The sequence below is a fragment of the Lutra lutra genome, chromosome 8, assembly GCF_902655055.1.
Source record: "Lutra lutra chromosome 8, mLutLut1.2, whole genome shotgun sequence".
Taxonomy (NCBI): domain Eukaryota; kingdom Metazoa; phylum Chordata; class Mammalia; order Carnivora; family Mustelidae; genus Lutra; species Lutra lutra.
In genome coordinates, this window is record NC_062285.1 from 32,625,700 (window position 1) to 32,649,365 (window position 23,666).

Sequence of the window (23,666 nt, forward strand, 5' to 3'; positions counted from 1 at the left end):
AAACATTGGGGTGCATGTATCCATTTGAATTAGTGTTTTTGTGTTCTTTGGCTAAATACTCAGTAGTGTGATTGCAGGATCATATAGAGTATTTCCATTTTTAACTTTTTGAGGAACCTCCATGCTGTTTTCCACATAAGCTGTACCAGTTTGCATTTCCACCAACAGTGCATGAGCGTTCTTTGTTTCTTCACATTCTCGCTAACACCTGTTATGTCTTATATTGTTGATTTTTGCCTTTCTGACAAGTTTAAGGTGGTGCCTCATTGTGGTTTCGATTTGCATTTCTCTGATGGTAGGTGATGATGAACATCTTTTCATGTGTCTGTTGGCCATCTGTATGTCTCCTTTGGGGAAATGTCTGTTCATGTCTTCTGCCCATTTTTTAAATTGGAATATTTGGTTTTTGGGTATTGAGTTTTCTAAATTCTTTATATATTTTGGATGCTAACCTTTTATTGGATATGCCATTTGCAATTATTTCCTCCCATTGTGTAGGTTGGCTTTTAGTTTTGTTGATTGTTTCTTCTGCTGTGCAGAAGCTTTTTATTTTGATATAGTCCCAAGAGTTTATTTCTGCTTTTGTTTTCCTTGATTCAGGAAGCATATCTAAAACAAAAACTTGCTATGCCTGACATCAAAGAAGTTACTGTCTGTGTTGTCTTATATGGTTTTTATGGTTTCAGGTTTCACATTTTGTTGTTTAGTCCATTTTGGATTTATTTTTGTGTATGGTATAAGAAAATGGTCCAGTTTCATTCTTTTGCATCTGGCTGTCCAGTTTTCCCAGCACCGTTTATTGAAGAGACTTTTTTTCATTGGATATTCTTTCCTGCTTTGTTGACAATTAATTGACCATATAATTGTGGGTTTATTTTTGGGTCTTCTGTTCTGTTCTGTTGATCTATGTGTCTATTTTTTGCCAGTACCATACTGTTTTGATTATTTCACTTTGTAATAGAACTTGAAGTCTGGGATTGGGATGCTTCCAGGTTTGCTTTTCTGTTTCAAGATAACTTTGGTGTCTTGTGGTTCCATACAAATTTTAGGATTATTTGTTCTAGTTGTGTGAAAAATGCTGTTGCTGTTTTGTTAGGGATTGCATTAAATGTGTAAATTGCTTTGGATAGTATAGGCATTTTAACAGTATTTGTTCTTTCAATCCATGAGCATGGAATGTCTTTCCATTTCTTGGTTTCACCTTCAGTTTCTTTATCAGTATTTTATAGTTTTCAGAGTACAGATCTTTCACCTTTTTGGGTAGATTTATATCTAGGTATCTTACTGTTTTTGGTACACTTCTAAATGGGGTTGTATTCTTTCTGTTGCTTCCTAATTGGTGTGTAGAAATGCAAGATTTCTGTACATTGATTTTTGTACCCTTGACTTTGCTGAATTTGTCAATTCTAGCAGTTTTTGGGTGGGGGTTTTCAGGTTTTCTGTATGTATTGTCCTGGTATGTCATCTACAAATAGTTAAAGTTTTACTTCTTCCGTAGTGGCTTGGATGCCTTTTATTTCTTTTTGTTGTCTGATTGCTGTGTCTAGGTTTTCCAATACTATGTAGAATAAAAGTGAGAATGTACATCCTTGTCTTATTCTTCACCTTAGGGGAAAGGCTGAGGATATTATTAGTTGTGGGTTTTTCTTATAAGGCCTTTATTGTGTTGAGGCATTTTTCCTCTAAACGTACTTTGTTGAGGATTTTTATCATGAATGGATATTGTACTTTGTCAAATGCCTCCTCTTTGTCTTTTGAAATGATCATATGATTTTTATTCTTTCTTGTTAATGTGATGTATCACATTGATTGATTTGCAAATACTGAACTACCCTTGCATCCCAAATCGCACTTGATGGTGGTAAATGATTTTTTACTGTATCGTTGGATTTAGTTTGCTAACATTTTGTTGAGGGTTCGCTATTTTCCTCTATGTTCATCAGAGGTATTGGCCTGTAGTTCTCCTTTTCTATGTTGTCTTTATCTGGTTTTGGTAATCAGGACAATGTTGGTCTCATAACCTTTCCTTCCTCTTCTCCTTTTTTGGAATATTTTGAGAGAAATAGGTGTTGACTCTTCTTCTTCTTCTTCTTTTTTAAAGGTATTAACTCTTCTTTAAATGTTGGATAGAATTTACTTATGAAGCCATCAGGTCCTGGACTTTTATTTCTTAGGAGTGTTTTGATTACTGAATCAGTTTCATTGCTGGTAATTAGTCTGTTCAAATTTTTTATTCCTGATTCAGTTTTGGGAGGTTATAAGTTTCTAGAAATTTATTCATTTCTTCTACATTGTTCAATTTGTTGGCTTATAATATTTCATAATATTCTTTTATAATTATTTTTTGTGGTGTTGGTTATTGTTTCTCTCATTTCTGAATTTGAGTCCTCTCTCTTTCTCTCTCTTTTTTTTTTTTTTGTGAGGCTGGCTAAAGGTATATCAATTTTGTTGATCTTTCCAATGAACCAGCTCCTGAGTTCATTGATCTTTTCTATTGCTAGTAGTATCTATTTTGTTTATTTCTGCCTTAATCTTTATTTGGTTCTTCTTCATATTTTGGCGGGGGGAGGAGGCTTGTTTGGACTTGTTTTTCTAGTTCCTTCAGATGTAAGGTTAGGTTGGTTATTTGAGAGTTTTCTTGCTTTTTGAGGTAGGCCTGTATTGCTATGAACTTGCCTCTTTCCTCTTTTGCTGCATCCCAAATATTTTGGACTATTGTATTTTCAAATTCATTTGTCGTTATTATTTTTTGATTTCCTTTTTGATTCCTTGGTTGACCTATTCATTGTTTAGTAGAATGTTATTTAATCTCCATGTATTTGTGTTGTTTCCAGATTTTTTGTTGTTGTTGATTTCTAGTTTCATAGCAGATGGTAAGAAAAGATGCATGTATGACTTCAGTCTTTTTGAATTTGTTGAGATTTGTTTTGTAGCCTAATATATGACCTATTCAGGAGAATAATTCATGTGCACTTACAAAGAATGTTTATTCTGCTGTTTTAGGGTGGAATATTCTGAATATAACAGATTCATCTTGTCCAGTGTGTCATTCAAAGCCAGTATTTCCTTATTGACTTTTTGTTTGGATTAAGATTTACCAATTGCTGTGAATGGGGTATTAAAGTGCCCTACTATTAATACTATCGATTACTTTATGTTTGTTATTAGCTGCTTTAGATATTTGGGTGTTCCCATGTAAGGTGCATAAAATATGTACAATTGTTATATTTTCTTGTTGGATTTTTCCCTTTATAATTATATAGTGCCCTTCTTTGTCTGTTGTTAAAGTCTTTGTTTTAAAGTTCATTTTGTCATATATGACTACTGCTACCCCAGCTTTCTTTTCACTTCCATTTGCATGATAAATACTTTTCCATCCCTTCACTTTCAATCTTCATGTGTCTTTAGGTCTGAAATGAGTTTTTGTAGGCAGCATATAGGTGGGTCTTACTTTTTTATCCATTCTGTCACCCTGTATCTTTTTTTGGAGTGTTTAGGCCATTTACATTTGAAGTAATTATTGACAGTGACTTAATGCCACTTTCTTACTTGTTTTATGGTTATTTTTGTAGTCTTCTCTGTCCCTTCTCTTGCTCTTTTTGTTCACATTTTGGTGGCTTTCTTTAGTGATTTATTTTTTACATGTTTACATGTTTACATTTTTATTATTGGTATATTAACATCTATTACTGGTTTTTGATTTGTGGTTACCATTAGAGTTGAGTATAACATCTTCTGCATATAGCAGTCTATATGAAATTGATCATCACTTAAGTTTGAACCCATTCTTTACTCTTCTCCCTGTTACATTTTAGGTATGTGGTGTCATACTTTACTTCCTTTTAATTCTGTGAACCCCTTGACTGATTTTTATAGATATACTTAATTTTACTCCTTTTGTGCTTCCTACTTTTTTTTTTTTTTTTTTTTTTACCTCTGCTTATGGTCTTTCTTTTCCACTCAGTGAATCCCCTTTGAACATTTCCTGTAGGGCTGTTTAGTGGTCGTGAGTTCCTTTAACTTTTGTTTGTCTAGGAAACTCTTTATCTCTCCTGTTCTGAAGGACTGGCTGCAGGTTGTTTCCTTTCAGCTCTTTGAATATATCATACCACTGTTTTCTGGCCTGCAAAGTTTCTGCTGAAAAATCTGCCGATAACCAGATTATAGGGTTTCCCACATATGTAAATGTCTTCTTTTCTGTTGCTACTTTTCACATTCTCTGTCATCACTTTCTGCCATTTTAATTACTCTGTGTCTTAATGTGGATCTCTTTGGGTTGATTTTGCTGGGGGCTCTCTGTGCTTCCTGGATCTGGATTTCTGTTTCCTTCCCTAGATTCAGGAAGTTTTCAGCTGAAAACTAAATTTTCTGCCTTACTTTCCTTCTGTCATCTCCTTGTGGGATCTCTGTAATGTGAATGTCATTACATATTTTTTATTATTTTTTTCTCTCCTATTCAGCTCAATTACTTTCTGTTACTCTGTCCTTCAGATGATGGTCAGTTCTGCTTCCTCTAGTCTGCTATTCATCTAGTGTATTTTTAATTTCAGATGTTAAGTTTTTCATCTCTGATTGGTTCTTTTTTTTATGTTTTCTGTCTCTTTATTGACGGTCTCACTGAAGTCTTGCACCCTTTTCTCAAGTCCAGTGAGTATCTTTATGACCATTACTTTGAATTCTCTATCATGCATATTATCTCTGTTTTATTTAACTCTCTTGCTGTGTGTGTTTTTTTTTTCCCTTGATTTGGGGCATATTCCTCTGTCTCCTCATTTTGTGTCTGTGTCTGTTTCTATGTTTTTGGAAAGTCACCCATGTCTCCTGCTGTTGAAAGTCGTGATCTTGTAAAGAAGTAGTGCCCTGCAGTACGGTGTTCCCTATTCCCCAGAACCTGTTGCTTCGCTGGAGGGTCTCCTGGGTGTGTTGTGTGTGTCCTGCTATTGTGGCTAAGCCACTTTTGCTTTTAGTCCAGTAGCCTGCAGTGTCTCATTTTGCTTGTTTTGGGAAGGTTTGGTTCCTACATAGGCCAGTCTGGGACTGCCTTGGGCTTGAGTTGAGTCAGCCCAGGCATTTGCCAGAGATGTAGTAGCACCCAGTGGCAGATGCTTTCCCTGTTTTGTCCCTTGAGAAGTGTTGGTTGTGTGGGGGGCGGGGAGGAGGGGAAGGAGGTATTGCAGTCATACCAGATATCTGTCCTTAGGCCACTGCTGGGGTCACAGTCGGACTGGTATATGAGGTTATCTTCCTCTGTCCCTGGGGTGGAAGTCACTTTGGGGTTGTGCTAGCCCCTGTTGGGGCTCTTTGCACACTGCCAGGGTTGTAGCACCACATTGGAGGGGCTCTGGCCAAAAACATGCTGGAGGAAACAGGACTGCAGGAGAACGTGGGTGCAGGTGGGCATTGTTAGCAAGGTTTGTGCTGGTCCACTAAGGTAGGGGACCTTAGCTTTGGGGACTTAGGCCTGCTGGTTGGAGGGGGCAGATCTGCAGAAGCAGCTGGGACACACAGTGTTAGCAAGGTTTGCTTGGGCCTCCTGTGGGAGCAGATGCCTGGCTGGAGGGGGCATGTCCACAGGAGAATGTGGGGGTGTGGGGGGTGCTGTTAAGCAAGTTAGGTGGGAGCATGTTTGCACTGTGCTAGTTCCAGCACATGCCCTTGTGTTTTGGCTAGGGGGCAGGGGAGGGAAATGGCCCCTGCCAGCTCCTTTGTTCCTGGGGAAGTCTCCCAAGGGTTTCTGCCCCTCTAGACGTGCTTGAATTAGTAAGCAAATCTTCCTCCCCTAATGGTTTTTTCAAACTGCTCTTTGTTGCTGTATTTCTGCGGGGCTGTTTATTGTGCTAAGGGCAGAGACTCAGTTTCCTTTTACCCTGCCTACTCTCCCAGAGCTGAGACCACTGATGTTTAAAGTTCTAGGTGTTAAGCCCCACTGGTTGAAAGAAATTGCAAAATTTGGCCCCTCTGGTTTCCAAAGCCTATTGTTGCTAGGATGTGTCTTTCCCTTGTGGGTTTCCCCTGCAGGCTCCCTGGTGTGAGGGTCTGTTTCTCTCCCCCTCTCCATGCCCATACGTCCCTCCCTCCTGGGGACAGCCCCTGTGAGTCCATTTGGCTCCCAGCCATTTCTCTGCCCTTGCTACCCTCTTCACTGTGTCCTCTTCTCTACATTTAGCTGTGGAGAGTTTGTTCTGCCAGTCTTCAGGTTGTTTTCTGGGTTATTCACACTGATGTGGGTGTTACTTAATTGTATCCATGGGAGGAGGTGAGCTTTGGGTCCTCCTACATCACTGTGTTCTCTGGTAGTCCTAGATTAATGCTCTCAAATCAGTTTGGAATAATTTCATTATCATCAAGGTTTTAGTATATATCCTTGATTCCAAGAGTTTGCATTTTATTCCCCCCCCCATGCTTTTGAACAGTTTTGTTACATGCAGTCAGCTGAATGCTTTTCATTACTCTATAATTGCTCACTAACCTGTATTTTCTAGAGACTCCTAGGATAGTCCTTCTCATGAATTTAAATCTGAAAATTTAATTGAACAAGCTTGTCCTATTAGCAATGAATGGTCTAAGAATATTGTTTAGGCAAAATCAATTATTATTTTACTTGGCAGAGAATTAAAATATCCAACTGGGAGTTTACTAAAGAAATTGAAGCTGACCCTTGAATATGGCCTTACTGACAAGTTCTGCTAAATTACATGCTATTAAGTGGAGCTTATTATGAATGCCTCATCTCCCAGCATAACAGCTGCCTTCCCTTGGTAATGGAGTGTATTGTAATACCTAATTCCTTTAGTTAGCCCTAGTGGAATATCAGACATGGAATTCTTTTTGTTCTTTTTTAGTATTAAATGTTACTGTAAATATCATTAACATACTTATTAATAAGTCTACTAACTGTGGTATAAAGTAGGTAAGAAGAAAATTGAGTAGCCACCCACTTGCACCGAGCCAGTGAGAATCTGTTTCAGTGGGAAGCTTGGCAAGATTTGCATACCTTGTCTGTGTAAAGGAATAGAGTCTTAGGGTGAACATTGTTTCCACAGCTGCCTTTGTCTCATGCTTTAAAAAGCTGAAGACTTACTTAGGTCCAGTCTTAGTTTTCTGCTCTTAATTCGTATTATTATATATTTTGTGATTCTTTTTTAATTTTTAATTTTTTAATTATTTTGAGTGTAGTTGACACACAGTGTTGGATTTGTTGCACATGTACAGCATAGTGATTTGATAAGTCTATTCTTTATGCTGTGCTCACCACAAGTGTAGCTCTTTTTTTTTTTTTAAGATTTTTTTTTTTTTGTATTCATTTGAGAAAGAGAAAGAGTGAGAGAGTGCAAGCACAAGCAGCGGGGAGGGTCTGAGGGAGCGGCAGACTGCCCCATGGAACAGGGAGTGGGATGCGGAACTCGATCCCAGGACTCCAGGATCATGACCTGAGCCGAAGGCAGTCACTTAAGCAGCTGAGCCACCCAGGCACCCCAAGTGTAGTTCTTCTTGATGGAGAATGAAGAGTTCGTTGTCCACCTTTGTAAAAGATGCAGTCTGGGGTCCCAAGGTCAGAGTCTGGCTGCAGTTTGCTTGACCTGGCCCGGATCTTTACCTGAAGAACGACAATTTTCACACAAACGAGAGTCATGATCTAAAACATTAGCCCACTCTTTTTGCTCATTTAATATAATAAATGCCATTAAAAAGTAAAATCTTCAAAAATTGAAAATATCGTTGAGCTCTGGTCAGTGACCTACTTTTTCTCACCAGTAAGTGTCACAACCAAATGCTGTTACGTTGCTGTTCACCAAGAGAGGCTTGGAAACTCCCACAAAGATGCTATAATGTTGTTAAGAATGCCATGCTGTGTGACTTCCTGGGGCTTCTTGGAAGGTCTTCTTGCCTTTCTGTGCTTGGCACAGCAGAGTGGACTCAGTCCTCCTCTGAACTACTACACCTGGCTCACAAACCATGGGCTCAGTGTCACCTTTAAATCTACTCTGCCTTTGTCAATGCAGTTCCCTTTCTGGGATGCCATTCTTTGTGGCCTCATTCTTAACTCAGTCCCTCATATGAAAATGTACCCTCTTGTTGCCAGATTCCAGAGCCAGAGCTCTTACATGGGTGATGTGTCCATGAATCAAGCACTCTGAGGTTACACCCTTTCCTAGCATTGGGCTAGATGCTGGGCACACAAGTGGGAATGAGACGCGGTCATTGTCCTCAGGGAACTTAGGGTTTACTAGGTGAAGAGATTGAGAAGGCAACTACCTACACTATACTCAGAAAAACACAGCCAGGGGGGTGTGGGGTAAGTGGAAGGGTCACCCAAACTAATTTGCTGGTACATCAATGTAGACCTGCCTTATAATGGTTTCCTGTTTCATTACTTTCCAGTATATTTAAGACTGGACTTCTTAGCAGTTTATTGGCTATCTGGAATTTGAAATATGTTAGTAATTTCTTCTCATGATTTTGGCTTTTAGTATAGTACCCCCTTGATCCATTCATGGGAACACCTGGTATCTGAGGTTAGCTTTAAGAGTCTAGGTTTTTAAGATTTAAAAAATTGTTTATTCATTAATAAAGGACTAAAAGTGGAATAATAACCCTTCTTAAGCAAAAGAACTTCTTAACCCATCTATTTGCTCATTCAGCAAACATTTGAGTGCCAGCCATCCCCCTCTCCCTATCTTGGAAGAACCCCTGTTTCAGTGGGAGCGGCAGACAGACTCCCTGGGTGTTGACTGTGCACCTGTTTCACAGACAGTTGGCTGGTACGAGCTGGCCACAGAAGCCAAAAGGGAGCCCCTGCTGCTTTGGAGGCGGTGTAGGACTCCTCTCTGCCTATGGTTTAGGGATCAGGAGAACCATGGGAAGCTCTGTGGAGGAGCTGCTAGCTGATGGTTTGACTTTTCTTTTTAAAAATTATTTAATTAATTATTAGAGATGAGGGAGAGGCAGAGGGAAAGACAGAGCAAACTCTGTGCTGAGCGTGAAGCAGGACTCAGGCCTTGATCTCATAAACCCTGAGATCATGACCTGAACCAGAATCAAGAGTCAGATTCTTAACTGACTGAGCCACCCAGGAGCCCCTGATCTGACTTTTCTTTATTGGCCTAGAGTTTCGCTTCCATTAAGGTTCATTTCTTCTATCTTTCCTCCCTTCCTCTCTTTCTCCTCCTCTCTCCCCTTTTCCGTCTCTCTCCCTACCCTCCCTTCTTAGTACCCCACCCCCATGGCCTCCTCACCCCTCTCTGCCCACACAGTCACTGCCTGAAGCGTTTTTACTTCTTTTATTTTTCACTATGAAAGAGATCAATTTCCTTTTTATAAGCCCTGTATAATATTGTAAGCCTAATGCAGCTACTTAGAAACACCTCTGTCTGCCTTGTAGCTTTTTCTCCAAAGTATTACACATCTTAAGAGCAGAACATACCAGATTTTATTCCTCCCTCTCCTTTGCTGCCTCTTTACTCTCTCTCCAGATGTTAAAACAGGAGGGGCTCTTAAGGCTCTGGTCTGGCCCCTCCTTTTCTCTCTCCCTAAGCTGTCTCCCCAGGCCTTGGGATCCATGCTTAATTCTGTTCATGTGCCGCAGATACTCACATTTCTGAGTGCTGTTTTCTTCGAGCTTCACAAGGTGTGTGTGCACCGCCTAAATGGGGAACGTCCTCTGGGCTGTCCACCTGTAACTGTCTTCCCCCAACAGGCCTCCCCGTCTCAGAAAGCATTGCCCATCCAGCTGCATGAGCTGGAAGCCTCAGGTCTCCTGCAGCAGCTCACCTTCTTCGTTGTCAGGGGTCGCTGGACTCTAGGTTGGTCTGATAGGACTGTCAGTCTTTCCTGTCATGTCCCCGGTTCAAACCCTGATCTTCCTATCCCGACTTCGGCAGAGTCTCTCATGCCTATCAGCTGTGCTCCTTTCCAGCCCATTTTCCACTGTGCGGCCAGAGCCATTGGTACCTCCCTCCTGTGTCTCCAGTGATGGGCCCCGCGCCTGGCACATAGTCGCTGCTCTGTTACACAGGGAGCCATGGGTTAAGTTCAGGGGTTTAACACCACTTCTGATGTATCTATTCTCATCTTGTGGGCCCTGTGTTATATAATTCTTAGTCTGCTTCTGGCATTATCCTGTGCTTCTATTGACAGATTAATGTCATTTAGTGAACTTCTCTCAGTCATTTGGTTAGTTGCCCTGTTTCTTCAGAATTTCCCAAAGTGCAGTCTCCTCTCCAGACCATGGTGACGTAACAGGTGTGGACTTTACCATCTCATTTATGAGTATTGATATTTAACTGATAATTATCTTTATTTGTGTATTTGTGTTAACATTTTTTCCCTTTTTAAGATTTTTTTTTTAGGGGCACCTGGGTGTCTCAGTGGGTTAAAACCTCTGTCTTCACCTCAGGTCATGATCCCAGGGTTCGGGGATCGAGCCCCGCATCCAGCTCTCTGCTCAGCAGGGAGCCTGCTTCCTCCTCTCTCTGTCTGCCTCTCTGCCTGCTTGTGATCTCTGTCTGTCAGATAAATAAATAAAATCTTAAAATATATATATATATTTTTTTTTTTTTAAATTTTAGAGAGAGACTGAGCAAGCAAGTGCAAGCTGGGGACGGGATGGGGAGAGGGAGAGGGACAAGTGTGGAACCTGACATGGGGCTTGATCCCATGACCTCAAGATCACAACCTGAACCAAAACCAGAGTTGGACACTCAACAGATGGAGCCAACCAGGAACATCCTCTGCCCCCGCCCCCCACCAGATGCCTTTTAAAAAATTATATGATATTTAAGACTTTATGGACATTATAAACTATGAAAAAATTTAACACTATCTAGATTTATCTGTTTTAGAAAGCAGGTTCTTAAAAGTTTATATATGATTCATTTTGTTTCTTAAGTTTTATTTTTTCAGTGTTCCAAGATTCATTGTTTATGCACCACACCCAGTGCTCCATGCAATACATGCCCTCCTTAATACCCATCACCAGGCTCACCCCATCCCTCTCCTCTAAAACCCTCAGTTTTTTTCTCAGAGTCCACAGTCTCTCATGGTTTGTCTCCCCCTCTGATTTCCCCCAATTCACTTTTCCTCTCCTTCTCTGAATATTCTCCATGTTATTCCTTATGTTCCATAAGTAAGTGAAACTATATGATAATTGACTCTCTCTGCTTGACTTATTTCACTCAGCATAATCTCTTCTAGTCCTGTCCATGTTGATACAGAAGTTGGGTATTGATCCTTTCTGATGGAGACATAATACTTCATTGTATATACGGACCATATTTTCTTTATCCATTTGTCTGTTGAAGGGCATCTTGGCTCCTTCCACGGTTTGGTGATTGTGGCCTTTGCTGCTGTGAACATTGGGGTACAGATGGCCCTTCTTTTCACTACATCTGTATCTTTGGGGTAAATACTCAGTAGTGCAAGTGCAGGGTCACAGGGTAGCTTTATTTTTTAATTTTTTGAGGAATCTCCACACAGTTTTCCAAAGTGGGTGCACCAACTTGCATTCCCACCAACGGTGTGAGAAGGTTCTGATACAGTAGTTCCAGACATTCCTTTACCTTCATCACATTTATAAAATGTGTTTGATAAACTATAGAAATAATAATTCTATGGCTCAGAGAAGTATAAAACATGCTGATAAATAGAAGGAAAACTTCAAGAGAAATTCTTACCTTGTGACCCAAAGTAAGCAAAGCACTTTGTGGGTATTTCTGATATCTGTCTTCAAGCTAAATTTTGCCAGTTTATAAATCTTATGTTACTGGGTTTCATTTTCCACCTTCAGCTAAAATTATTTCATTTAGAAATCAAATCAAAACCACAGTGAAATACCTAATTCACACACATTAGGATGACAATTATTAAAAAAAAAAAACAAAACAAAATAACTGATGTTGGCAAGGATATCAAGAAATTTGAACCCCTATGTATTGCTGGTGGGAATGTTAAGTGGCCTAGGTACTATGGAAAAATAGTATGGTAGTTCCTTAAAAAATTAAACATAGAATTATATGATCCAGCAGTTCTCCTTCTCTGTCTGTACCCAGAAGAATCAAAAGCAGATACTCAAACAGGTACTTGTACACCAGTTTCTCAATAACCGAAAGGTGGAAACAACTCAAATGTCCATTGATGGAAAAATGGATAAACAAAATGTGATATATACAGGCAGTGGATTATTATTCAGCTTCGAAAGGGAAAGAAATTTTAATATATGCTACATACTTTGATGAACCTTGAGGACATGCTAAATGAGAAAAGCCAGAACAAAAAGACAAATATTGAATGATTCCTAGAGTAGTCAAATTCATGGAGACAAAGTAGAATGGTTGTTGCCAAAGGCTGGGGGAAGGGGATCAGGGAGTTGTTCAGGATGATGAGAAAGCTCTGGGGACAGAGATGGGCGGTGACTTTACAACAATGTGCATGTACTTACTGCTGCAGAACTGTACACTTAAAAATGGCTAAATGGTAAATGTTATGTATATTTTACCACAATAATAAAAAATAGGTTTATCGATGGCTGTGTGTAAATTAATAATTACCTCAAAATAAGAACTTTACGAGATAGAGAAGAATCTCTTTGCTCCTTTGACACTGTTGTTGAAATTTGTACTATTGTGTGTTGAATCTGTATTGATATTGTGGTTGATGTGATATGAGTGAGAAATTAACCTGTAGTATCTGGAGTTTGTGCTTGCCTCAGTCTTTTGTGATCCAGCTACATCCACACTGTTCAGTTATGGACGGTGTCCCTTTCCCATCACACTAGCTGAGCCCTCTGACTTTTTAAAAATAGGTATGATCAGGGGATAAATCCCTGCTTAAAGTTGCTGTTAAAATGGAGTCAGGCGGTTTTAGAATTTATATATGCTAGCATGTAGGACAAAAACAAGTCAAGTCCTTTAGCTCTGGCATTTTCATGTCTTCCCAGGTATACCTTGAAAGACTTTTAACGTATGCAGAGATAGACATCTGTCCGGCCAACTGGAAGCGGATTGTTCTAGGGGCGATCCTGCTGGCCTCCAAGGTTTGGGATGACCAGGCTGTGTGGAATGTGGACTACTGTCAGATCCTGAAAGACATCACGGTGGAGGACATGTGAGTGTGTGTGCTGGCGTGGGGACAAGGGGAGGCACTGTTTGGGAAGGAACCGTGTCCCTCTGAATGGTCTGTGTGGTAGAGAGGGAATGAATTTGACTGAAGGTCTCTCGTGAGTGGGTACAACAAGGACACAGCTGTGGAACATTACATGCAAACACCTGTACTACTCTGTGTTAGGATCATGAACAGGTACTGGTTACACTTTTTGATTTTGTGAAACTAGTTACTGAGACTATGTTGTGGACAGACATTCCTTTACCTTCATCAGAAAGGTATAGACTAGTGCTGTCACCAGACTATGATGGCTTCTATTCTGGCTCTGTACCTCACTGCAGACTCATAACAATGTCCCACACCAGTCTTTTGTGGGCAGCAGCCTACCCAAAAAGCAGAAGAGCTAAAATAGTATGTTTCTGTTTCATTTCGGAGAGAACTCGCAAGTTCAGTTGCTCATTCTGTCCGTGTCCTCTCATGGGTCTCATCAGGGCTGCATGTTCTCCCCCAGCTGGTCTCAGAGCCTCAGCTCAGTGGAGGCGCCATAAGCTTGAGGGGCGAAGGGGGTCCATCCCCATAGCTCTCAGGGCAGTCTTGGGATTTCTCAGATGGTTCAGTCCTTAGATTTAGGTGAGGATTGTTAACCAGAGACCTGCAGGCCTATTGTCTGTGATGTCTAGGGTCTGGGAATATAGGAAATAGGTTTAGAGCCTCTTAGGACAAAGGAGCTGTTTTAGAAAATAATCAGGATAAACTATCTACAGTTCCATATGGTTTTTAGTACTTCTGACACTTCTTGCTAAAATTTTTCTAATATTTTTTGTTACAGCTTCCTTGAGGAAGCTTTAGTCTGGAGGAGCTTCCCAGCCGTGTCTCAGTCCATCTCCTGTGTTCCTGGACCCAGTAATCCTGGGAATGTGGGAACCTCACAGTGCCTGTGCAGGCTGCTGGTGGGGGTGTCATGTGGGCCCCCTGGGTTCTTCACTAGCCTAAGGCCCTCCTTGCCTCTGGTTACTGATTAGATGGGACCCCATGTTGGGGGTACCCTGTGAGGCACTCTAGTTTGTGTTCTTGTGTCTTTTGTTACGGAGCCTATTTCTGCTGTAGACCTATAAAACTCCTTCCTGGGTCTCTAATTCTTTATTATAAAAAATTAGGACAAGTATAAAGAAGTTTTTGATAGTAAGAAAAATTAAAGTCTTGATTATATTTCAAAGTGAAAACAACTACTAAAGTAATTGTCATCAGGACCACAGAAGAGCAAGGTAGTAAGAAGTTCTGACTCATTTTCCTTTATTGGGGGGTTACTCCGTCAACTCCGTGATACTGTTTGACACTGACTTGTATGCTGTAGGAATGACATCGTGGTTGCCTTTTCCTGTTTGTGTTGGTGATGTATGTATGTAAGGAACAAAAATTTTCCCTTTTTCCCCCTTTTAGGTTCTTTTAGGTCTAATAATTAAATTGACATAAGACCAACAGGAGAAAAACAAATTTAATTTTGTACATATGGGAGCCCCATAAAAATATGAGACTGAAAGCCACTCAGGCGAGTGAGGCTTAAATGCCATCTAAGCTCAGGAATGGGATAGAGGCCTAGGGTTTCAAAGGGGACAGGGGCAATTCAGAGGAAGATAAAAAGAGCAGATGCTTGGTAATCCGACGTGTGCCGCACCATGCAGGTCTTTCACACGGGGGGCAACCTCAGTAAGGGAGGGTGAGCAGCCTGCCTTTCTCTCCCAGAGCAAAAGAATGGGAAGGGAGGAGCCAGAAGGAGCACCTACATACTTGATGTGTTCTTGGGCAAGTCAGTTCGAATAGTGAGAAATGAAAGTTACAGATCTAGAAATCTGTTCCCTGATGCTGTTGTGTTTTTAGGCACACTTGGAGAAAGCATTTGTGTATTGTTAGGGTTAGACCAGCACGAAGCCCAGTGCCCCACTGAGCGCTGCAGCAGATAGCCAGTGTTATGGGCCGAATGGTGTTCTCTGAGAATTCCTGTGTTGAAGCCTAAGGCCCACTGCCTCAGAATGTATCTGTATGTGGAGCTAAGGTCGTAAAGAGGTAATTGATTTAAAACAGGGTCAGGAGGGCAGGCCCTAATATAATAGACTGAGACACCACACAGGCAGAGGGACAGCCATGCGAGGACACAGAGAGAAGATGGCCATCTGCAGGCCAAGAGAGAGGCTTCAGAAGAATGCATTGCTGCTGGCACCCCCATCTTGGACTTCCAGCCTCCAGAATTGTGAGAAAATCAGTTAATGCTGTTTAAACCCCCAGTCTGTGGTATTGTATTATGGCAGCCCCTGCTGGCTGACACAGACTTGATACTGGCAAGTGGGCTGCTGCTCTGACAGTTACCTAGAGATGTGGAGGGGGCATTGCAGCTAGCTAATGGGTAGAAGATTCCAGAATTTTGAGGCACATGTTAGAAAAATCCTAGATTACCTTGAAGAGCTGGTTGGTAGAGACATGGTTGAGAAAGGTGATTCTGACGAGGACTCAGAAAGCAGAGAGCTTTAGAGGAAGCTTCTCTCAATCTTAGAGATATACATTTACTGCAAACAGAATATTGCTAGAAATAGGACTGTTAAAGGTGCTCCTGGAGTGAGGTGTCAGAAATGAGAAACATGCTGCTGGGCACTGTACCAAGGGCAATACCTGTTACACAGTGGCAAAGAACTTGGCCAAGTTGTGTTCTAGTGTTTGTGTAAGGTGGAATATTCGAGAATGAACTCGAATATTTAGCTGAGGAGATTTCTAAGCAGAGTGTTTAGAAACCGTGCCTGGTTTCTCCTTGCTGCCTCTAATAAAATCTGAGGAGAGAGAAATTGAAGAAGGAGTTGTTAAGCAAGAAGGGACCAGATGTTGGAGATTTGGAAGAACTCAAATTTTCCAACCTCTGCTTATCCCTATTGCAAAAAATGAGAAAGCGTGCTCTGGAGAGAACAGTGATGGTGTGGCTGTACAGTATTTGCTCAAGAGATTACGAGTGTGGCTTGGTGTTCCAGTCAGTCATCCCAGCGGAAGTGCTGCCAGTTTAAACTGAAGGGGACAAGACAGGACAAAATGAAGGAAGGCTGTCAAACTTTAGGATTCTCCAGAAGACCTGTCTACTCTGACGTGTTATGCTTAAAAAGGGAAAATGACCATGGAGGCAGTTTGCAAGTGGGCAGGGCTGAGGCTGCTTCCCCCTCGGCTAGGATGTGGGCTGCTGCCCTTGGCTAAGAGAGCCCAGTGGCAGGGCTCCCCTCTCACTGGGCTGGATGCTAGAGCATCAGCCAAAGATTATTCTCAAGCCTGAAAATCAAATGCATTTGCCTTGCTAGATTTCAGACTGGCTTGAGACCTAAGAACCCTTTCTACTTTTTGATTTCTCCCTTTTGTAACAGGAACATCTGTCTATGCCTGTGTGACCATTGTACTTCAGAAGCAGATAACTTCCACAGTGAGGAAGCTTCACAGGTTATCACCTGGAGAGGAATTTTGCCTCAGGACGAATCAGACCTCTAGTCTCAGCCATACCTGATTTAGTTGAGATTTTTGAACTTGGAGTTGATGCTGGAATGGGTTGAGACTTTTGGGCTGTTGGGAGGGGGTGAATGTTTTCTGCATGTGAGGTGGATGTGAATTTTGAGGGGCTAGAAGATACAGTGTCAAGGGCTGAGTAGCATCTCCCTCAAATGCACATGTGAAGTCCTAACCCCTAGTACCTCAACATGTAACCATATTTGGAGATCAGGTGTTTCAAGAAGTAATTAAGTAAAAATGAGGTCATTAGAATAGACCTTAGTCAAATATGATGTGTCCTAAACAAGAGATTAAGTTATAGGGAGCAGACAGAAGGACAGTCTTGGGATATTTTGCTACAATAGCAAACTAACACATCCAGTAAACTTTATTGAGAAGGAATGAGATTTGATGTGTTAAAGAAGCCATTCAGGGGGTCGTGTGGCTGAACCACGCTTGTGGAGGGGCTTTAAGTTTAAGGCTTTAAGCTTAAAGCCCCTTTAAGTTAAGGGGCTTTTGTAGCATCTGTACAGAATCCTAGATTTCCTGTTCAAATATTAAAAAATGAGTGCTTGATTTCAGTCTTTTTCAGTCAAACCATATGAACTTGGGGGCACCAATGGCTGCGCAGTACCCTGTCTGGGGAGAGGGAGCAGCATGGGACATCACTGGAAACTAGGGGCTCTGGCACTTGGCACTGTGTTAGTCTCATGTCAGTAGCAAGTGTTCATTTCCTGGCAGAGGCACCCTAAGCTTTCCCCTGGGGCTCCTTAGTGGGGAGACGACTCCCAAGTTTCAGATGGGAAGCTTTATAAAAATGTGCGTGTTGGGGCTTTTTCCAGGTGTCTGTACTTCTGTCTCCTTCTGCACCCTTCTTTGTGGCCTTGCCTGTGTCCTAGCGTCCTGATGTAACCTTCCTGATGTTTCTGAGCCCAGTTTCATTTACAGCTAAAGAATCATCCAACAGTTAAGGACTTGGACTTGGAGTCCTTTCCACCTTCAGACAGTGGGGTTTTGGCTTGGAAGGCAGCTGATCATGTGCGCAAATGGCTGGGAACGCAGGTTGAAGAACATTTTAAGACAAGTGTCACTGAAACTTGCAGGTAGACCGTTGGGGCCACCAGCGTCAGTCAGTCAGACTTCAGATTCAGGCTGACGTTGTGCGGCAAGATAGGGCCATGGGCCAGTCTTTGTTTCTTTCTATCTTGCCAACAGTAAGTGGTCACACCACCACATGTCAGCTTTTGTGTAAGGTGGAATATTCGAGAATGAACAGTTGCTATGCATGGGAAAGGGAGGATGAACATTGACAGGCAAAAATGCTGTTAAAAGAAATTAAACTTTGGGGTTGGTTTGTTTTTGTTTTGCAGTAACCTTGGAAGAGTCATTTTCAAATATAAACAAGGGATCTGAAATAAGGAGAAATCAGGCAACGTGATGCCCCCAGCTTTGTTTTTCTTTTTCAACATTTCTTTGGTGATTCGGAGTCTTTCCTGGTTCCAGACAAATTTTAGATTGTTTGTTCCAGCACTTTGAAAAATGCCAAATGATACTTTGATCGGAATGGCATTGAAAGTATAGATTGCTCTGGGCAGCATAGACATTTTAACAATGTTTATTCTTCCGATCCAAGAGCATGGATTGTTTTTCCATCTTTTTGTGTCTTCTTTAGTTTCTTTCATGAGTGTTCTGTAGTTCCTCGAGTATAGATCTTTTACCTCATTGGTTAGGTTTATTCCAAGGTATCTTACGGTTTTTGGAGCTATTATAAAAATGGAATCAATTCTCTAATTTTCCCTTTCTACAGTTTCATTGTTAGTGTATAATAAAGCAGCTGCTTTCTTTGCATCAGTTTTGTATCCTGCCACGTTACTGAATTGCTCTATGAGTTCTAGGAGTTTGGAGGTGGAGTCTTTTGGGTTTTCCATATAAAGTATCACGTCATCTGTGAAGAGAGAGAGTTTGGCTTCTTCTTTGCCAATCTGAATACCTTTTATTTCTTTTTGTTGTCTGATTGCTGTTGCTAGGACTTCTAGTACTATGTTGGACAACAGTGGATAGAGTGGGCATCCTTTTTGTGTTCCCGATCTCAATGGGAAGGCTCCAAGAGACTGGTTTCAGTGCTGCATAGCAGAAAGATGCAGCAAAAACCTCCCACCCTCCATGGTGTAGGGTGCCTGGTCTTTGGTTTTCAGTTTTAATTGTGGTAAAATATGCATGGCATAAAATTGACTATTTTAGCCATTTTTAAGTGTACAGTTATGTGGCATTAAGTGCATTCACATTGTTGTGCAACGATCACCAACCAGAAACTGTGTGTCCAGTAAATAATAGGTCCCCACATTCCCCTCCCCCTGGCCATCGTTCTGCTTTGTCTCTGAATGTCACTACCCTGGATGCCTCACAGAAGCGAACTTGCCCAGTATTGTCTCTTTGTGACTGGCTTATTTTACTTAGCATGGTGTCCTCAGGGGTCATCTGTGTAGCAGCACATACTGGAATTTTCTTCCTTTTTAAGGTAAAAAATATTACAGTCCTTGTACATACTCTGTTTTGTTTATCCATTCACCCATTGCTGGACACCTGGATACTTGTACTGCTTCTGCCCCTTGGCTGCTGTGAATAGCGCTGCCAGGAGCACGGGTGCACGGATCTCTCCTGGAGTCCCTGCTTCCAGTTCTTTGTGTCTGTGCCCAGAAGTGGGATTGCTAGGCTGTTAGTGGCTGGTTTTGTAAAGTGAACCCATTTTTCTAGAAAAGCAGATAGATGGTAAATGTTTAGATGATAAAAACAACAGAGAGAACAGGCTTGATGGAATTACTGCCCTCAACAGCATAGTCATGAGAAAATCGTTCTGATTAAAAATTTATAAGAACTAAACTCAAATCTGTAAACAAATATATTCAGAAATACATGTTATATTAAATCAAAACTGTAAAGAAACCCAGCTGAATTAGCACAATTCACAACTTGTGAAGGGGCCTCTAAAATGGAGTAAGGAGAGTTTCTTGTGATTTGTCATGTAGCAAGCTGTCACATGTCCCTGGAAGCTGTCCCACTGCAGTTTGGGAATTCAGACTTCGGGAATTACTTTTGTTTGCTAAATCTTGCCTTAGTTAGAAAGCACAGCAGCTCTAAGGCCCATATTTCCCTCAGAGCTTAAAAAAGAAACCCCCGAAGAAAGACTATTTTTTCCCAAGGAACCTTGAGGAAAATGCCCCCTTGTTCAGAAAGAGATTCCTCTTGATTTTAGTCAGAGAGTATCCCCTCAACAAGAGTCACTGCTACCTTGCTACCCTCTGGGCCAGGAGTAACAGACTAGCTGTCGGAAAAAGGAGAGTTTTTCTTAGCCTCCAGAGAGTAAGAGCTGCAGTGGCGCCTTTGGCCACCAGTCGGCAGTCTTTCCCCGGGCCGTCCCACAGTCCCCCAGGGAGAGCGCCTTCTAGCCCATTTGTTTTGGCACCTCTGGCCTTAGCAGTATTTTTAACTCTTGTTTCATTAAAATCTTAGCTGAGTTCTAATATTTTGCAGGATGATCTCTTGTTAAATTTCATTTAAAGGAAGCATAAATAAAACTTATTTAAAGTAAAAATTATCCTAAATAAGTCAAAGTAATTTAGACTCTTTAAAAGACTAAAATTTAGCACGATATGCCCATTTGGAGGTCACCTCCATTCACTAGACTGTATAGAAACGACAAATCATGGTGTTTCTCTGATGAAAAGACCTGAATGTGATTTCTCAGTCCTCCCGACTGAGGACCACGAACCTTCTGTACCAACTCCCATTCGCCCAGTACCTTCTCTGTCTGACCAGTCTTGCTCAGATCCCAGCCTGCCTTCCCCACCACCTCGGTGCTCCTGTCCCTTGCTGTCACAGCAGCACAAGACTGGGACAGAGTCCTTTCTGTCTCTGATGGCTTAGTGAGGTGACTCACCGGGGGTGGACAGACAAGTTCTCAGGTACACCATGGGGACAGGATGGTGCTGAGTTAGTCTGAGGCTACAAAACATCAGGTGCCTGCATCTGGAATCTGGAACTTGGGGCTCGGTGTTCAGTGGAGCCCATGGAGAGGGGTCTGGGATAGTTGGGGTGAGGCCTAGCACTTGGGCAGGATTTGTCAGCCTTCAGATTCATTTATAGGAGATGGTGATCAGGTCTCCTGCCAGAAATCCCCTGCCCCAACCCTTGTTCCTCTCCGCTAGAGCTCTGTGTTTCCACACTCAGTTCATCTCTTACTTCTCTGGGAAGCCTTCCTCCATCCCTCCACCGAAGCCGAGCTTGGTCTGCTCCATTCAGTAAGGGTAATTATTGAACACTAGCTGTATATCAGGTACTGTGATGGGGCCAGGTGGCCTGGTTTCTGGCTAGGAGGATACAGGCAGGAACACTGAGTTAAGGTGACACTTGCGGTGGAGTCTGATAAAGGACAGAAATTGAGGGCTGTGTAGTGTGCTTGGGAGCACAGGGTGCTTCGAGGGGGAGACGATGCTGAAAGTGCGTGCCCGACCTGGGACTAGTGCTCAACAAACTGAGCCATCGCTGAGGACTTTTCTCCCTCCAGGTACTGTCAAGAAATGAACCTGATCTAAAAGATAATCGACATGGGGAAGGTCTCCAAATAGAAGTTTTAAAATTTATTCTGGCTACCCATCATTCATTTCCATCAAACTATAAATGGGTTGGCCAGTTGGATCTTAATACCTGTGTTGGCTCCTTTACTGACCAGTGTCTGGGGGTGAGTGGTTCTAGAAGTTTGGGCTGAGACCAGCCATGTCATCATCCCAAGGGAGCTTGTTAGAAAGACATGTTCTTAGGCCAACCCCAGCCCTGCTGAACCAGGCCCTGGGGTGGGCTCCTCAGTCCATGTTGACAGGCCCTCCGCGGGACTAGACACGTGCTCAGGTGTGGGCCTTACTGCTCTCATTCTTCAGAGTTGGTGGGTTCCTTTTCTGTGAGTCCAGGGCTGTGATTCATTCTCCCACACCCCGCTTTGCCTGGGAGGCCCCTACCGCACTTCCTCCACTCTTCTCCCACTCTTCTCCCAGGGAAGGGCCACTGAGGAAAAACAGGCCTCTAGGGGTAACAGAGGCTTTTCCCCTGGGCCCCTGTCTTGGCCCCTTGCCAGACTCCACTTGGCTGCTCTCGACTGCTTCATCTGCCCCATGTTCGGTGGATCGTGCTGGGGTTTGCAGCCAGAGCTGCTGTGCGTGCGGTTGGGTCTCCTGGAGACGTATCACCCTCCAGCACTTGCTGGTTGTCCCCCCGGCTAATCAGGCCTCATCCTTCTGGGCACTTGATCATTTGGCTTTTAATACCTACTTGGTGGCTAAACTGCAACTCTGGTGTCCAGCCAGGCAGTTACTTGGATGGCTTTCCTCTCTGGAGGTCGCAGTTTCCTCGAGTCTGGTCTCTGGCACCTTGCCGTGGTGGGCCACACAGCCCGGTAGCTCAGCTAAACGTGGGCTCTTGCTGTCTTTGCTTGCAGGAATGAGCTGGAGCGACAGTTTCTGGAATTGCTGCAGTTCAACATCAACGTTCCTTCCAGTGTTTATGCCAAGTATTATTTTGATCTTCGTTCTCTGGCAGAAGCAAACAACCTGAGCTTTCCCTTGGAGCCCCTGAGCAGGGAGAGGGCTCACAAGCTTGAGGTAAGAGGCTTTCACATACTAGTTTTTGAAGCCCTATTGCAGAAGCCTCATCTGGGTCTCCCGGAAGTGGGAGGTCACTGTGCTAATTTCTCCCACTGCGTGTTGTTAGGAAATACAGGTTACCCTGGATTTAGAGTTGGTGAGGTCATTTAGTTGGTTATAATTCATCCAATCATAGTTTTAATAACCTTCTAAATATCAGTTTTTATTTAATGTGCATCATTTCTATTCTTCAAATGTTTAAAAAAAAAAAAAAAAGACCTGGTTTTTAAAAAGATATGCTCAGAAAAAAGTATTTCTCGACATGCACTATTATAAGGAAAAAGATACCAGACGACCCTAATGATTGGGAATCCCAAAAAGTTATATTCTGCTTTTTTATTTTTTTTTTATTAACATATAAGTATTATTTGCTTAGGGGTATGGGTCTGTGAATCGTCAGGCTTACACAGTTCGCAGCACTCACCATAGCACATACCCTCCCCAGTGTCCATGATCCAGCCACCCTGTTCCTCCTCCCCCACCACCCAGCAACCCTCAGTTTGTATATTCTGCTTTTTATTTTTTATTCTCCACAGCCCAGTTAGAGCTGGGGCTAGCCCCATGGGTCTTGGTCTGGATTTGGGGTCATCAGTGTTAAGCTGTGTACCTTCTGTGCTCATGACTTGTGTACATAGCTCAGCTTCATATTTGCACCTAGCACTTCCCATCTGACTTGGTGACTGGATGAAAAGTGGTGGGGTGACCAGGAGGATCACTGGTGGAACCCCTTCCTCCAGAGAAGGGGTGCCCAGGCTCTCTGTACCTTCATCCCCAGGCACTGTTGTGGTCGCATCCCATAGACCCTTTGATCAAAGCAGTAGATGGTATAGTCATGTCCCAAGCTTGGTGAGACCCAGGAGGTCTGTGCTGCCTGCCCTATTGTCCGATCTGAGTGACACGTTATCCCCTGATTCGGTACAGGGTCAGGGTGGCTAGCATGCTGGTCTAACAGAGTTAATAGCTGTGAACGAAACAAAGTCTAGAAATACAGGGGAAGAGGTTATTATGGTTCGCAAGCTTAAACAAGCCAAGATTTTAAATAAAATTGTAAAAAAGTACATAGTATGCCAATCCCAAGAAGAAACTCAGTAAAACTGTGGAACAGACTGGATATGGCGCACAGTGTTTAAAATAAAAGCCCAGGGAGGTTTTCCGAACTCAGCCACTTTACTATAATTGTGTGCTGGCTGTTAGGAAGCAGCTGCTCAGTTAAATCTCCCATTTCTCTTGAGCAAGAAATGGAAAACCAGACAAGTATTGTCAGACTCTCACGGGTACACACGTGAAATAGGATTCAATTTCACAGTGAGCAGGCGCTGTGTTTGAGCCCTAGCGGCAGGCCCCGGAAGCCCTCATGCCCAG

General features: G+C 42.4%; 1 protein-coding gene across 2 annotated transcripts in view; it reads left to right on the forward strand.

Moving 5' to 3' along the window:
* CCNY (cyclin Y) overlaps window positions 1–23,666 on the forward strand; it is a 318,012-nt gene that overhangs the window by 291,018 nt on the left and 3,328 nt on the right. For both annotated transcript variants that reach the window (XM_047739958.1, XM_047739957.1), the window contains 2 exons: window positions 12,935–13,101; window positions 22,100–22,262. In XM_047739958.1, coding sequence (XP_047595914.1) covers window positions 12,935–13,101; window positions 22,100–22,262 — 330 coding nt within the window. The remainder of the gene's footprint in view (window positions 1–12,934; window positions 13,102–22,099; window positions 22,263–23,666) is intronic.